Below are 16,355 nucleotides of genomic sequence, written 5' to 3'. Positions count from 1 at the left end.
GTGAACAATGATTGGAACAGGCTGCCACGAAAGGTGGTGCGTAGAGATGGGCGATCCCGAACAGTAAAGTTCGGCGTCTGTACCAAACACCTACTGTTCGGGCACGGATACTGAACACGGACATCACCAGGAAGTCTGTATTACTGTTCGTGTTCGGCCGCCCGAACACCAGGTGTTCACATGACAGCGCGGCAAACACTGCTTCTGATCGGTGGTAAAATCATCACCGCCGGTCAGAGCGCTGCGGTTCTCACGCTGTCAAATGACAGCGTGAGCTTGTAGCTGTGATCAGAGGTATAACAGCGAGAGCAGATGGCGGCTGATGGGAGTATTCATCAGCCGGCACCGGCACTATGATTAAATAATTAAAAAAACAACAATGTGGATTCCCCTTTATTTTTGATAACCAGCCAGGCAAAACTCACAACCTGGGGCTGCAACCCTCAGCTGTCAGTTTCAGTAAGGCGGTTTATCAAGAATAGAGTTTTCCCCATTAAGATTTTTTTTAAATTATTTAAATAAAAAAAAAAAGCTAAAAACATTTTTGATAACCAGCCAAGCTAAAACAGAAAGCTGGGGGATGGTATTCTCAGGCTGGTAAGGGGCCATGGATATTGCCCCCCAGCCTAAAAATAGCAGCCTGCAGCCTTCCAAAAAAGGCGCATCTATTAGATGTGCCAATTCTGGTGCTTTGTCTGGCTCTTCCCACTTTCCCTGTAGCGGTGGCAAGTGGGGTTCATATTTTGTGGTTGATGTCACCTTTGTATTGTCCAGTGACATCAAGCCCAAGGAATAGTAATGGAGAGGCGTCTATAAGTTACTAATCCTATAGTTGTATTGTAAATAATTATACAGCAAGTATAAAGTCTTTTATTTGAAATAAAACAAAACACACTTATCCACTGTTAATAGCGGCAGCAGGCGTAGGCTGATGGGAGCAGTAGTCCCATCAGCCGGCACCAGAAACTTTATATCTCCTATCACAGCTGCGGATCACACTATCTTTTGACAACGTGGGAACCGCGGCTTTCTAACTGCGGTGATGATTTTACTGCCGATCAGAAGCAGTGTCTGCCGCGCTGTCATCCCAAACTTTTTTTTTAACTGTTAGGCTGAACCGCTGGACCTGAACATCCGGGTGTCTGCCCATCTCTAATGGTGAATTCTCCTTCAATGGAAGTCTTCAAACAGGCTGGACAGACATCTGTCTGAGATGGTTTAGTGAATCCTGCATTGAGCAGGGGGTTGGACATGATGACCCAGGAGGTCCCTTCCAACTCTACCATTCTATGATTCTATGTTCTGAAAGCATTGCAGATAAAGGTAGGCAAATAAACTGGGGAAAGGCAAGTGTTTGGAAGCCACTTGCGTGAATTTTTTTTGCAGGAATGAAGACAAATTCCCTAATAGTATTTTGCAAAGTATCATAACTTTTTATCCTAGACAAAATAATAACAAAAAAGAGTTTAGTTTTAGTTTAGATCATCTGCCCAATATTGTGTACAGTCATGGCCAAAAGTTTTGAGAATGACACAATTATTAATTTTTACCAAGTCTACTGCTTCATTTTTTCTAATGGCAATTTGCATATACTCCAGAATGTTATAAAGAGTGATCAGCTTAACAGCAATTACTTGCAAAGTCAATATTTGCCTAGAAAATGAACTTTATCCCCCAAAACACATTTCAATATCATTGCAGCCCTGCCTTAAAAGGACCAGCTAACATCGTTTCAGTGATTGCTCCATTAACACAGGTGTGGGTGTTGATGAGGACAGGGCTGGAGATCAATCTGTCATGATTAAGTAAGAATGACACCACTGGACACTTTAAAAGGAGGCTGGTGCTTGGCATCATTGTTTCTCTTCTGTTAACCATGGTTATCTCTAAAGAAACACGTGCAGTCATCATTGCACTGCAAAAAAATGGCCTAACAGGGAAGAGTATCGCAGCTAGAAAGATTGCACCACAGTCAACAATCTATCGCATCATCAAGAACTTCAAGGAGAGAGGTTCCCTTGTTGCCAAAAAGGCTCCAGGGCGCCCAAGAAAGACCAGCAAGCGCCAGGACCGTCTCTTAAGTGTTTCAGCTGCGGGATCGGGCTACCAGCAGTGCAGAGCTTGCTCAGGAATGGCAGCAGGCAGGTGTGAGTGCATCTGCACGCGCTGTGAGGCGGAGACTCTTGCAGCAAGGCCTGGTCTCAAGGAGGGCAGCAAAGAAGCCACTTCTCTCCAGAAAAAACATCATGGACAGACTGATATTCTGCAAGAGGTACAGGGAGTGGACTGCTGAGGACTGGGGTAAAGTCATTTTCTCTGATGAATCCCCTTTTCGATTGTTTGGGACATTTGGAAAACGGCTTATTCGGAGAATACCAGGTGAGCCCTACCACCAGTCTTGTCTCATGCCAACTGTCAAGCATCCTGAAACCATTCATGTGTGGGGTTGCTTCTCAGCCAAGGGAATGGGCTCTCTCTGTCTTGCCTAAAAACACAGCCATGAATAAAGAATGGTACCAGAATGTCCTCCAAGAGCAACTTCTCCCAACCGTCCAAGAGCAGTTTGGCGATCAACAATGCCTTTTTCAACATGATGGAGCACCTTGCCATAAAGCAAAGGTGATAACTAAGTGGCTCAGGGAACAAAATATAGAGATTTTGGGACCATGGCCTGGAAACTCCCCAGATCTTAGTCCCATTGAGAACTTGTGGTCAATCATCAAGAGACGGGTGGACAAACAAAAACCTTCAAATTCAGACAAAATAAAAGCATTGATTTTGCAAGAATGGACTGCTATCAGTCAGGATTTGATCCAGAAGTTGATTGAGAGCATGCCAGGGAGAATTGCTGAGGTCCTGAAGAAGAAGGGTCAACACTGCAAATATTGACTTGCTGCATTAACTCATTCTAACTGTCAATATAACCTTTTGCTACTCATTATATGATTGCAATTATATTTCTGTATGTGATAAAAACATCTGACAAACACACATAAAAACCAGAGGCCAGCAGATCTTGTGAAAATATAATATTTGTGTCATTCTCAAAACTTTTGGCCATGACTGTAGAGTAGGTCTCCTTCTTTTTACGTTTTATAAGCTGCAATGTGGGGTCTAAATGGATTGGACTTGGCTTTTGCAGATTACTCCACAGTTACTTGTTAAGGCCACGTGTGTACTTATTTGAGGAGTCTCTTACCTCAGTATCTGTAAGCTACAACTAAGAGTGGGTGATAAATACAGAAGTGGTGACGTGTTTCTATTATACTTTGCCTCTGATTGTTTCACTCCTGACTTTGGCTTATAATAAATACTGAAGTAAAAAACTCACCAAAAACTCAATGTGTGCCCATGGCCTTAGGATATGTGTACATGTTGTTTGGAGCAGAAATTTTTGCACCTTTTCTGCATCACTAGGCAGAAAAAATGTAGTTAAAAATCTGCGCATTTTTTATGTGTCTTTGACTCGTTTTTCATACGTTTTTGTTATATATTTTTCCCCACTCATCATTATGGATGAAATACACAATAAAAACGCTGAAAGAATTTACATGCTGCAGATTTAAATCTGCAAGTCAAAAATAAGTAACGTGGGCATGGGACTTCAGTAATCTCATTCATTTTGCTGGCATCAGGAAACCCTTCAGGTTTTGTGACAAAACTATGCAGAAAGAATGTCACAAAACCACAACATATATATACACAGCCTTATGTTTCTCAAATGATTTTTACAGTGTGGCAGGGCACATTATTCTGCTGAAAGAGGTCAGTAGGAAGATGCTAGCCCCAATATTGTGATTGTCAGCATTACATGTCAGGCAAGGACTGGGAATAGCATTGGTGGGACAGTAGAATAAAGGTTAGGCCAGCTGTGAAGTTTGTGACGAGGAATTCTTTCAGTTTGTTTTTTACATCCCTCTTGGGTCTGAAATTTTATCAGACCGATCAGTGCTGAGATAAATAAAGCAAGGCTTACGATAAAATTGCATAGAACTGGTTTCAGAGACATTTTCCAATATTTTCTTTCTGCTTTAGCTGAAGCTTTGGGAAAGGCAGAGCCGATGCCTGTACCTTACCAAAAGTTTGAAGCAAATCCTATAGATTTGTGTGTGGAGGGGCTGCCAGATAATATCCCCTTTAGAAGCCCATCCTGGTATGGCATTCCTAGACTTGAAAAGATTATTCAGGTTGGCAGCCGGATCAAATTTATGATAAAAAGGTAAGTGATGTACTGTATTGATTACACTGGATTAAACAATAAGTTCACTTTTAACATAAGGGCCATGAGACTGGGCTTAAAGGGAACTTGTCACCTGTTTTGGCCACTATAAGATGCGGCCGCTGCCTTTCTTGGATTATCTACAGCATTCTATAATGCTATAGATAAGCCTCTGGTCCGACCTGAAAGATAAGAAAAATAAGTTTAATAAGGCCGGTTTCACATTAGCGCTTTTTAAGCGCACGCACGGCCGGGGGTAGCTCCGCCCCCGAGCCGGCTCTCTGCCCGGCGTGCCCGCCCCTTGCTTGTAGCGCCGCCTCCTAGCGCACAGCGGCGCCTGCGATCGGCGCACCCTATCTTTAGCATAGGGTGCGCAGATCGTGCACAGGCCGTGCGCTAGTTGCGCTTTGACCTGCGCTGCGCACTTTTGACGGTGCGCCATGCGCGCCAAAATCCGAAAAGTTTGATTATGGCGCACCGTCAAAAGTGCGCAGCGCAGGTCAAAGCGCAACTAGCGCACGGCCTGCGCACGATCTGCGCACCCTATGCTAAAGATAGGGTGCGCCGATCGCAGGCGCCGCTGTGCGCTAGGAGGCGGCGCTACAAGCAAGGGGCGGGCACGCCGGGCAGAGAGCCGGCTCGGGGGCGGAGCTACCCCCGGCCGTGCGTGCGCTTAAAAAGCGCTAATGTGAAACCGGCCTTATACGCACCCAAAAGTAATTCTTTGAGAACTGTGTACACAGCTCATCATCAGTGTTTTCTAGACAAATATACTGCCTTGCTGTGATCTAAACCCAGTGTCCATGATCACAAGTCTTAAGTAAAGATGAGCAAATTTGTTTGGATTTTGTCCCCGAATCTGATTTTGACATATTCGAGCCATATTCAAACAATATTCGTGCCGAATGTGTGTCTCATGATCGGTTCCGAACATATTTGGGAATTTCGACTCCCATTTACTCTAATGACGTTCGTCTGTGTTCGACGAATATTGCAAAAACAAAATTTGATTCCGATCGTATTCGGAACCGAATCCGAACAGATTCGCTCATCTCTAGTCTTAAGCCCCCTATTCACATTAGAATAATGTCGAATGAATCCGACTTTAACAATGACTTCAGCTAATAATCTAATGTGTAGGGGAGCTGTGACAATAAATTGTTGGGGGAGTTAAGGATCCACCATGTTCAATTTCGGATTGCCGATTCTTTTGCTCTGACTAGAATAAGCTGTCACCAGACATGGCTAGCAGTGGCTCATTTATAGAGCACAGAAGTGCTTAGCCGAGCGAGTGCTCCTGTGTTTGGGGGAGATGGCTGCTAACCGAACAGTCAGCCGGACCATTGTTCAGCCATCTAGTGTATATGAAGGGCTTACACCTACACCAATCTATCTGCACATGAGACTTGTTGAACAAGCGGCCCTCCCTATACATGCCCTCCGCATGCCTAACTTGATTCCATGGTGGCTTTAACGCTGCAGCGTTTCATAGTCACACAAACACGGCTGAAAGGGAATCTGTCACCTCGGCTTATCAGATAAAAATATTGTATTGAGTGTTTTCTATACATTTGCCACCTAGTTTTGAATTCCTCTGACTCCCCATGTATCATCCAAAAATACCTTTTTTTCTTTCACCCGCGCTGTATGTAAATTAGTTGGTTCTGGTCCGATGGGTGGTGTTTTTGCTCTGTCCCTCCACCCCTCCTTGACCGCTGTACGCAATATTTCCGTAGTTCTCACCCATATTTTGCGCGTGCGCATTGCAATCTCCACTCGCAGATGCACAGTATGCTTTTCCCAACTGCGGGCAAAGCCGGAAAAAAGAAGTTTACATGTGCCGGAAGTACTATGTCCCGAAAGTATTTTGCTGCCATTTCTGTGTTCCAGGACATACAGTAGTTCACCGGCGCATGCGCACTAATGCTTTTCAGCTTTGCCTGCAGTTGGGCAAAGCATACTGCGCACACGTGAGTGGAGATTGCAATGCGCACGCGCGAAATATGGACGAGAACTACGGAAATTACCTGAAATATTGCGTACAGCGGCCAAGGAGGGGTGGAGGGAAGGAGCAAAAACACTGCCCATCAGACTGGACCCAACTAATTTACATACAGCGTGGGTGAAAGAAAAAAGGTATTTTTGGGTGATACATGGTGTGGTATAGTGACCACTGTGTCCGCTAGGGGGCGCTGTGTGGGTGTCCCAGGACAGGCGTATAAGCATTTCCAGTGTCCTGATAGGAGTAGGATGCTAAATGATCGTAATGTATCTCAAGGTCGGTGGCCTCGGGATGAAGGCTTGTGTATGTGTTGATCAGCAGTGATACTGCTGAGGTTTCGTGCCAATGGGTTAGGGAGAGCTACCTACAAATCCACCCAGGGGTGTGGCTAGAACGCCATAGTAAAGAATGTATGAATTCTTGTAGGACCTGTGATGAGGTCATAGCCATGTGACTGTGGGCGTGGCTACGGACCATATAAGGTGGCCAGGGTAGGTCACATGAGTGAATGCTTGGACCCGGTTGGTCCTTTGTGGAAGGTCCCGCTGGGAGATGGGGCTTCCTGCCTGACAGCACGTGAATGCTGTGAGTAATGGCTGCAAGCGTGTGACAGTTCTCAGGGAGAGGGAATGAACGCCTGCAGTGAGCTGAAGCAGCTATGAGAAGGTAACCCTGATGGGGTGAGATATCTGTGAGGCTGAAGAGCCTGAGTACTGGACATTACGTAACCTGTGTGACCACAGGGATAACAGAGGGAAGCTCTGTCATGAACTCTATGCTGATTATATGAACTTTATGTTGCTACATTGGGTTGATGATGCCTGAATAAACCGCATGGATTGTTATTGTTTTATGGAAAACCCGTAATGGTTTTCAACCCGTGCCGGACATGATTATTTGGCTGCCAAGCGAGTGTCCCCAACCTTGAATGACAGCGCTACCTTACAATTGGTGGAGAATGCTGGCAGTGTTGTAGCCTTGTTGCTAGGAGCAACGGAAGAGGACTGCAAAATTCGGTTGCTAAGGGCAACGGTTTTCTAAGCACATGGTGCAGTGCAGGCAACGCTAAGCTAGTAGGGCTGACGGTCTTGAAAGCCGTGTGATATACTGACCGGGGTCAGTGGAAAAGACTTATAGGACACCTCTGCGGTAGAGGGGTCCGTGAACCTGCGCGGCCGGCAGGTGACGGTCGTGAAAGCCGTGTGATGTGCTGACCGGGGTCAGAGAAATGCTGTGGATTGTGATAGGGTGCCTCTGTGGATATGAGGTACCCGAGGACTTGTGTGGCCGACACAGGTAACGGACAGGTGTTCGTGTTGTACTGACCTGGGTCAGTGATAAAGACTGTGTACCTGGAGAGTTCAGTGAGGAAGGTCCCGGAGAGTCAGTGTTGGGAGATTCTAGGAGAAGAATCAACTCCCTGGAGCATGTGGTATGACCTTGGACCTGGTGTGGCGTAAGTGTTGGACAGTCTCAGGTGGAGAAGGATGTCCTGAATAGCACCTGCCGATCCCCTGGACCTGGTGAGGCCAGTGTGTTGGGAAACCCTGGGAGGACGGTCGGCTCTCTGAATAGCACCCGGTGCGCCCTGTGTGTTGAACGGTCTCAGGAGAGGAGACGGACGTCCTGAAGAGCACACAGACAGGATCGTGTGAGTTTTGTGTTGCATGTGTTTTTTTTTCTTTTCCCTTTCAAGTCAGTCTGCGGTGGCTCAGTGGGGGTCAAGAAGGTGACAAGCGGCTTGCTGTAACTCGGCGGGGTTACGAAGGTGACAAGTGGCTTGCTGTAACTCGGCGGGGTTACGAAGGGGACAAGCGGCTTGCTGTAACTCGGTGGGGTTACGAAGGGGACAAGCTGCTTCCTGTAACTCGGCAGGGTTACGAAGGGGACACCAGCAGCTGTGTGTGAATGGCAGCCAGAGGTGTCGGAGATCGGTGACAGCAGGAGTTGTGGTAGTGCCAGCAAGGACTTGTGTGGTATCGTAAAAGAGACATAAACTGTGTTGTGTGAACTGTAGTCTAAGAAGACCTGTACAGTCATGGCCAAAAGTTTTGAGAATGACACAAATATTAATTTTTACAAAGTCTACTGCTTCATTTTTTTCTAATGGCAATTTGCATATACTCCAGAATGTTGTAAAGAGTGATCAGCTTAACAGCAATTACTTGCAAAGTCAATATTTGCCTAGAAAATGAACTTTATCCCCCAAAACACATTTCAACATCATTGCAGCCCTGCCTTAAAAGGACCAGCTAACATCGTTTCAGTGATTGCTCCATTAACACAGGTGTGGGTGTTGATGAGGACAGGGCTGGAGATCAATCTGTCATGATTAAGTAAGAATGACACCACTGGACACTTTAAAAGGAGGCTGGTGCTTGGCATCATTGTTTCTCTTCTGTTAACCATGGTTATCTCTAAAGAAACACGTGCAGTCATCATTGCACTGCACAAAAATGGCCTAAAAGGGAAGAGTATCGCAGCTAGAAAGATTGCACCTCAGTCAACAATCTATCGCATCATCAAGAACTTCAAGGAGAGAGGTTCCCTTGTTGCCAAAAAGGCTCCAGGGCGCCTAAGAAAGACCAGCAAGCGCCAGGACCGTCTCTTAAGTGTTTCAGCTGCGGGATCGGGCTACCAGCAGTGCAGAGCTTGCTCAGGAATGGCAGCAGGCAGGTGTGAGTGCATCTGCACGCACTGTGATGCGGAGACTCTTGGAGCAAGGCCTGGTCTCAAGGAGGGCAGCAAAGAAGCTACTTCTGTCCAGGAAAAACATCATGGACAGACTGATATTCTGCAAGAGGTACAGGGAGTGGACTGCTGAGGACTGGGGTAAAGTCATTTTCTCTGATGAATCCCCTTTTCGATTGTTTGGGACATCTGGAAAACGGCTTATTCGGAGAAGACCAGGTGAACGCTACCACCAGTCTTGTCTCATGCCAAATGTCAAGCATCCTGAAACCATTCATGTGTGGGGTTGCTTCTCAGCCAAGGGAATGGGCTCTCTCAGTCTTGCCTAAAAACACAGCCATGAATAAAGAATGGTACCAGAATGTCCTCCAAGAGCAACTTCTCCCAACCGTCCAAGAGCAGTTTGGCGATCAACAATGCCTTTTTCAACATGATGGAGCACCTTGCCATAAAGCAAAGGTGATAACTAAATGGCTCAGGGAACAAAACATAGAGATTTTGGGACCATGGCCTGGAAACTCCCCAGATCTTAATCCCATTGAGAACTTGTGGTCAATCATCAAGAGACGGGTGGACAAACAAAAACCTTCAAATTCAGACAAAATAAAAGCATTGATTTTGCAAGAATGGACTGCTATCAGTCAGGATTTGATCCAGAAGTTGATTGAGAGCATGCCAGGGAGAATTGCTGAGGTCCTGAAGAAGAAGGGTCAACACTGCAAATATTGACTTGCTGCATTAACTCATTCTAACTGTCAATATAACCTTTTGCTACTCATTATATGATTGCAATTATATTTCTGTATGTGATAAAAACATCTGACAAACACACATAAAAACCAGAGGCCAGCAGATCATGTGAAAATATAATATTTGTGCCATTCTCAAAACTTTTGGCCATGACTGTAGAACGGACATGGGAAAATCCCGAAAGAGGGTGGTGGCCCAAATCGGGGTTGTAGCCCAAAAGGGGGTGGAGTCCCAAATCGGGGTGGTAACCCAAAAGGGGGTGGAGTCCCAGAGGGGGGCGGTGACCCAAACCAGGGTGGTAGCCCAAAAGTGGGTGCAGTCCCAGAGAGGGGGGGGGGTGACCCAAATCAGGGTGGTTCAGGAAATGGCAGCACTGGTTGCCTCAGTGCAATGGTCTGGGGAACCGCAGTGTGTGTGTGTATCACTTTTGAAGAATCGGGGACAGTCTTTCCAGATAATGACGGGCCGCAGGTGTGTACCGTGATGTTGCACTGAGAAGTAGTCTCTGGACGGTTGGACTCAGAGTCAGGTGACTCTGACAGGAACTCCTCTCGTTTTCTCTCTGACCGAGAAAAACGTCAGGATTCGCTGTAAACACGCAGTAGACAGAGTAATGTTTGAGGAGACCAAAGGTGGTGAGTGCCAAGGGGGTGGGATACCACGTGACAGTGTATGCCTTGGAGAGGGGTCGGGACTTTGTTTTGTTTGATGACGTATGGTCGGACGATGGAGACGTTTCGACTGTGGGGCCAGCAGACACTGAGGCGGTGACGCCTCCTAAAGTGGACAGGTCAGAAGTAGAACTGACCGGAAGAAGGGGTACGTCTGCCTGACGGACGGACCTGATGTCTTTTGACAGGACTGACGTTGACCTGATTGATAAGACGGCTGAAGTATTCACACGGTTAATGGGTAACTGGAGGGATGACTCGGCAGGTCTGGGTAACTCAGACTCTGGGGGTGACTGTGGCTCTGAGAGAGAAAGGGAGCACAGAATAGAAGAGCTAGGGAAAGAAGTCTCTGAGCTCAGAAGTCAACTGTCAACGTGGCAAAACATGAACAAGACCCTTAGGAAAGAGATGGAAGAACTCAGAGAAGTAGTAAAAGGTCTTCTGTGGGAGAAGAGCTTGGACGTAGATGTACAGCGGCTGGGTCCGACTGGTGGTGGGGAACCGCAGTGTGTGTGTGTATCACTTTTGAAGAATCGGGGACAGTCTTTCCAGATAATGACGGGCCGCAGGTGTGTACCGTGATGTTGCACTGAGAAGTAGTCTCTGGACGGTTGGACTCAGAGTCAGGTGACTCTGACAGGAACTCCTCTCGTTTTCTCTCTGACCGAGAAAAACGTCAGGATTCGCTGTAAACACGCAGTAGACAGAGTAATGTTTGAGGAGACCAAAGGTGGTGAGTGCCAAGGGGGTGGGATACCACGTGACAGTGTATGCCTTGGAGAGGGGTCGGGACTTTGTTTTGTTTGATGACGTATGGTCGGACGATGGAGACGTTTCGACTGTGGGGCCAGCAGACACTGAGGCGGTGACGCCTCCTAAAGTGGACAGGTCAGAAGTAGAACTGACCGGAAGAAGGGGTACGTCTGCCTGACGGACGGACCTGATGTCTTTTGACAGGACTGACGTTGACCTGATTGATAAGACGGCTGAAGTATTCACACGGTTAATGGGTAACTGGAGGGATGACTCGGCAGGTCTGGGTAACTCAGACTCTGGGGGTGACTGTGGCTCTGAGAGAGAAAGGGAGCACAGAATAGAAGAGCTAGGGAAAGAAGTCTCTGAGCTCAGAAGTCAACTGTCAACGTGGCAAAACATGAACAAGACCCTTAGGAAAGAGATGGAAGAACTCAGAGAAGTAGTAAAAGGTCTTCTGTGGGAGAAGAGCTTGGACGTAGATGTACAGCGGCTGGGTCCGACTGGTGGTGGGACGGAGCTGCCAGTGCCCTCCTTGGCAGAGGGTCGTGAAGAGATGAGATTTCGTGAAGTTGGTGAGCAAAGAGCTGAAGAAGACAGTCATCCGGATGGGTCGGCTGTAGTGAGGGAAGTGTCCGTGGTAAAGCCAGAGCCTTCTGTCCAAGAAGAGAGCAAGACCACGACCTTCAAGTCTGTGATTGAGGTACCAGAGGACATGCAAGAAGCCTGTGCTGAGGAAGGTATGCATGAGGCTTTTAAGGAAGCCGTCAAAGTGTGTAAGGTGCACTGGGCACCTGAGACTCGGCAGTTGGTGGTAATATCAGCCAGGGAAGATACAACAAACCGAGTAGGTGTCCTGAAAGAGATGCATCTACAATGTCTCCTCGCCAAACAGTTGGTCAGGCGGAGTAATATGAAAGCTGCTCAATGCCTAGAGTTAGCAAGGGAGGCTATGGATCGGCTGGGTTTGCGGAAAGATGTGATTCCGGTACCCAAAGGTCTGATTGGGAGAATTATTGGAAGACTCGGGAAGGTAATGCAAGACCTTGTAAATATCTCCGGTGTGGTGAGGGTGAGGATCCCTCCTGATGATGAAAACCAGGTATCCAGTGAAGAGGGTAGGATTCCCATCATGGTGGTTGGCTCCGTGGAAAGCCTGAGAAACTTTCGGATGCTCTTGGAGTATCGAGTGGGGTACCTGCAAGAGATTGAGCAGTTGAGACTGTACCATCTGCGGATCAATAAAGAGGTACGGAACACCAGGTGGCGGTCGCCTTCAACCCAAGATGTAAGGACCCGAAGTAGTGACATGGCAGGTGGCCGAAGAATGTCAGCAAGTGGCAGTTCGACGGGCCGTACGAGGCTGAGAGACCTTAGTTCCTGTGAGACGCTGAATGGGTCAGACTCATGCCAGACAATAGGCTCGAATAAGACTTATGACCGCACCAACCAGAAGAGCCAGTCAGTGAGAGAAAGGAGTGTGGTGACTAAACAGTGTCTGATGACGCAGACTGTGACTGGAGGGCCAAAGATCAGGGCCGATATTCTGACCGCTGGGGGCGGGAGAGACCTAACGTAGAGATGAGGCTGTATGACGGACGAAGACGGTTCTCTCGACCTGTGGGGCAAGGTGTAATGAGTGCCCGGTCGTGAGATCCTGGGGTAATGTGTGTTCAACCCCACAAGTTTGAACAGAGGGGGGAGGTATGTGGTATAGTGACCACTGTGTGCGCTAGGGGGCGCTGTGTGGGTGTCCCAGGACAGGCGTATAAGCATTTCCAGTGTCCTGATAGGAGTAGGATGCTGATTGATCGTAATGTATCTCAAGGTGGGTGGCCTCGGGATGAAGGCTTGTGTATGTGTTGATCAGCAGTGATACTGCTGAGGTTTCGTGCCAATGGGTTAGGGAGAGCTACCTACAAATCCACACAGGGGTGTAGCTGGAACGCCATAGTAAAGAATGTATGAATGCTTGTAGGACCTGTGATGAGGTCATAGCCATGTGACCCGGTGGGCGTGGCTACGGACCATATAAGGTAGGGTAGGTCACATGAGTGAATGCTTGGACCCGGTTGGTCCGTTGTGGAAGGTCCCGCTGGGAGATGGGACTTCCTGCCTGACAGCACGTGAATGCTGTGAGTAATGGCTGCAAGTGTCTGACAGTTTCCAGGGAGAAGGAATGAACGCCTGCAGTGAGCTGAAGCAGCTATGAGAAGGTAACCCTGATGGGGTGAGATATCTGTGAGGCTGAAGAGCCTGAGTACTGGACATTGCGTAACCTGTGTGACCACAGGGATAACAGAGGGAAGCTTTGTCATGAACGCTATGCTGATTATATGAACTTTATGTTGCTGCTGTGGGTTTATGATGTCTGAATAAAACCGCATGGATTGTTATTTGTTTTATGGAAAACCCATGCCGGACATGATTATTTGGCTGCCAAGCGAGTGTCCCCAACCTTGAATGACAGGTCTACCTTACTGTGGGGAGTTAGGGGAATTCAAAAATAGGTGGGAAATGTATAGAAAACACTCAATACAATGATATTTTTATCTGATAAGCCGAAAATGAGGTGGCAGATTCCCTTGAATTCTGAGATCCAGTGTCTGACACTGAAATAATTTAATACAGTTTCTGTGTGGGGATATTGATGTCAATTTGAATGGTATTTAATACAAGACAGATATATATTAGATAGAAAATGAAGCCTAAAGATCAGTGATAACGTTGTATTATCTGAAGTGACTTTGATTTGAAATGTTGTGTCAAAAATTTTCATAGCAGAAAGTTTCTGATTTTATATTTTTGTTCATTTGACAGCATTATCTCTTGAAATGTCTTTTCAGTTATTTCTCTTGAAATTAAGTTTTGCAAATGAAGTATTCTGAACATGAACAATGTATGTTAAATTACTGTTTTAATTTTTTTTTGATTCTTCTTGTTCCCCTTAACAGACCGGAGCTTTTAACACAGACAACCTCAGAATCCGCTCAGAATCGAACAAACTCAGGAGGTAAATATGATAAGACTAAATTCTTAGTTGTTATATGAGCAGAGACATTTCTTCTCAGCTTCTATTGTTTTCTCTATTTAATTCTCATCAAATGTTATATTGGAAATACACCGGGCACTTTGTGTGTCTCTTTTCTAGCAAAAGAAGACTGGAATGTTAGAATTACTAAATTAAGGAAACAAGCTGAAGAAATCTTTAACACAAAATTTGGTAAGCAGTGGGTCATTAATTTTTTTTGTCATTATTGCTATTACTAGTAATCGGTCATTGACATGGTGGCAGAATATGGGAAGAGAGAACACATTAATGAAAATAATAGTAAGTAACATAATAAAGCTAACAGTAAACACTCCATATGTCTGTTGGTTAAATGCATCAGATACCTGTAAAAGTGATAGTGTCGGGTTAATTCAATCAAGTTTGATTTTATAAAGTAATTTTCAAGTTGTCTCTTGAGTAGCTCAGAGCACTGCCGTCTCCTTACTACTTGGTTTCTGGTAGGGCGGCCTTTCCTCCTTGAGTGACAGTTCTGCTTAACAGCGCAACTGTAGTAGTAGTAGAACTTTAAAGCTCAGCATTAATTCTTCTGTTATTCCTGTTTCACACATCCGTTTGTGTCCATCAGTCAAAATCCCGGCGGATCTTGACGGATGGCCATCCGTTGGATCCGTTTTTTTTTTGCGGATCCGTCAAAATTTCGATGTCCGCCGACATGCCCGAACGGACCATGCAACGTTTTTTCGGGCGGCCGGATACGCATTTCTCACTGCGCATGCCCAAAAGACTTCACTCAGCCGCAAATTTAACCCTAAACTCTGTTCTGGCGGCTGAAAAATTCTCTCTCTCTCTCAATATATTCATAAATCTATTTCAGTGTTAAGTAAAACAAGTACAAAAAAAGAGAAAAAGCCAGCTCACCAACAGTTTTAAGGAGCTGGAACAGCCATAATTTTTCATTGCTGATTGGGTCTCAACAGGACGAAGTTCTGTACCACTATCATGAAGCCCAATATGTCGCAAAAAAACATTCTCAGAATCGCTAGGATCCATTGAAGCATTCCTGAGTTATTACCTCATAAAGGGACACTGGTCAGAATTGCAAAAAATGGCCTGTTCATTAAGGTCAAAATAGGCTTGGTCATGAAGGGGTTAAATAAAATCAAAAAATTATTTAGTACATATTAAAAGGTGAATATGCTCCTGAACCACACTCGTTACAAGAGGAAAAACGAATTTGCATCAATTTCCCTGTTGTTTCTGAAAAAGCTACTCCAGAAGTCTCTATTGGGGCAGAAATCATTGGTCTCCCATTTTTTGGTCACCTAAGCGTTCTAAGGCTTGTAATTGCCTGCAGTGGTCAGATGACCTGACCACTGTAGCCAATCATGGGCATCATCAGCGGTTTTAAGGTGCAGTTGAACAGCTCATATGTTTTACCTAAGGGTAATATGGAACAGAGTGTGTATCACATCGTAATTCTGACTAATGGTAGATATCTCCACCATGGATGCAGAAAGCCTGGAAAGCTCCAGCCTTGGATGATTGTCAAGGGGGTAATCTGGTCTGTGTGATGGACATTGTAAGCATATTCTAGGGTTGTGGTCATTGTTTGGACAAATGTCTTATATTGTGACATTTTAATGCCATCGTTAGTTTCTGACCTAGTAATGTATGAGGGTGTTCTACAAGTAGTAATATTATTGGTAGTTTAAGAAGTACAGTGAATGTATCCAAGATTCTTATTTTTCCTCCTTTTCTCTGATTTCAGCACAAGCATTGGGACTCTCAGAAGAAGTAAAAGTCCCCTATCCAGTGTTTGAAACGAACCCAGAATTGCTTTATGTAGAAGGATTGCCAGAAGGAATTCCATTTCGGAGCCCCACATGGTTTGGAATCCCTCGGCTAGAGAGGATTGTGAGAGGAAGTGCCAAGATCAAGTTTGTTGTTAAGAAGTGAGTAATTTATTTGTTGATAAATTGTAATTACCACATTTTTTGCCACGTAATCTGAGAGTACCATGATGTAGGGGCAAAGATCTCGATTCCATTGATGTGTCACTTACTTGGTAATTTTGTGTACTTTGGATAAAATCACATTCTCAGCAGGAGATTATCACTAGTAAACCTTCTGCCATGTAGTTCTCCATATTCATGAACTCTGTATTGACCAACCACCATCATTGATTCACAACTTTGTGCCTATACACATTGTACACGGAAAGCCATCAATCAATAGCGGACTATATAGTGCTCAGCA

General features: G+C 45.8%; 1 protein-coding gene across 3 annotated transcripts in view; it reads left to right on the top strand.

Annotated features, from left to right (window-relative positions):
- GTF2I (general transcription factor IIi) overlaps positions 1-16,355 on the top strand; it is a 127,028-nt gene that overhangs the window by 60,407 nt on the left and 50,266 nt on the right. For all 3 annotated transcript variants that reach the window (XM_073574740.1, XM_073574735.1, XM_073574731.1), the window contains exons 16-19: positions 4,036-4,219; positions 14,041-14,099; positions 14,238-14,309; positions 15,868-16,051. In XM_073574740.1, the coding sequence (XP_073430841.1) occupies positions 4,036-4,219; positions 14,041-14,099; positions 14,238-14,309; positions 15,868-16,051 (499 nt within the window). The remainder of the gene's footprint in view (positions 1-4,035; positions 4,220-14,040; positions 14,100-14,237; positions 14,310-15,867; positions 16,052-16,355) is intronic.

Source organism: Dendrobates tinctorius, unplaced genomic scaffold (assembly GCF_039654945.1).
Source record: "Dendrobates tinctorius isolate UK_male_01 unplaced genomic scaffold, ASM3965494v1 ptg000007l, whole genome shotgun sequence".
Taxonomy (NCBI): domain Eukaryota; kingdom Metazoa; phylum Chordata; class Amphibia; order Anura; family Dendrobatidae; genus Dendrobates; species Dendrobates tinctorius.
This window is presented reverse-complemented; position numbering and strand designations above follow the sequence as displayed.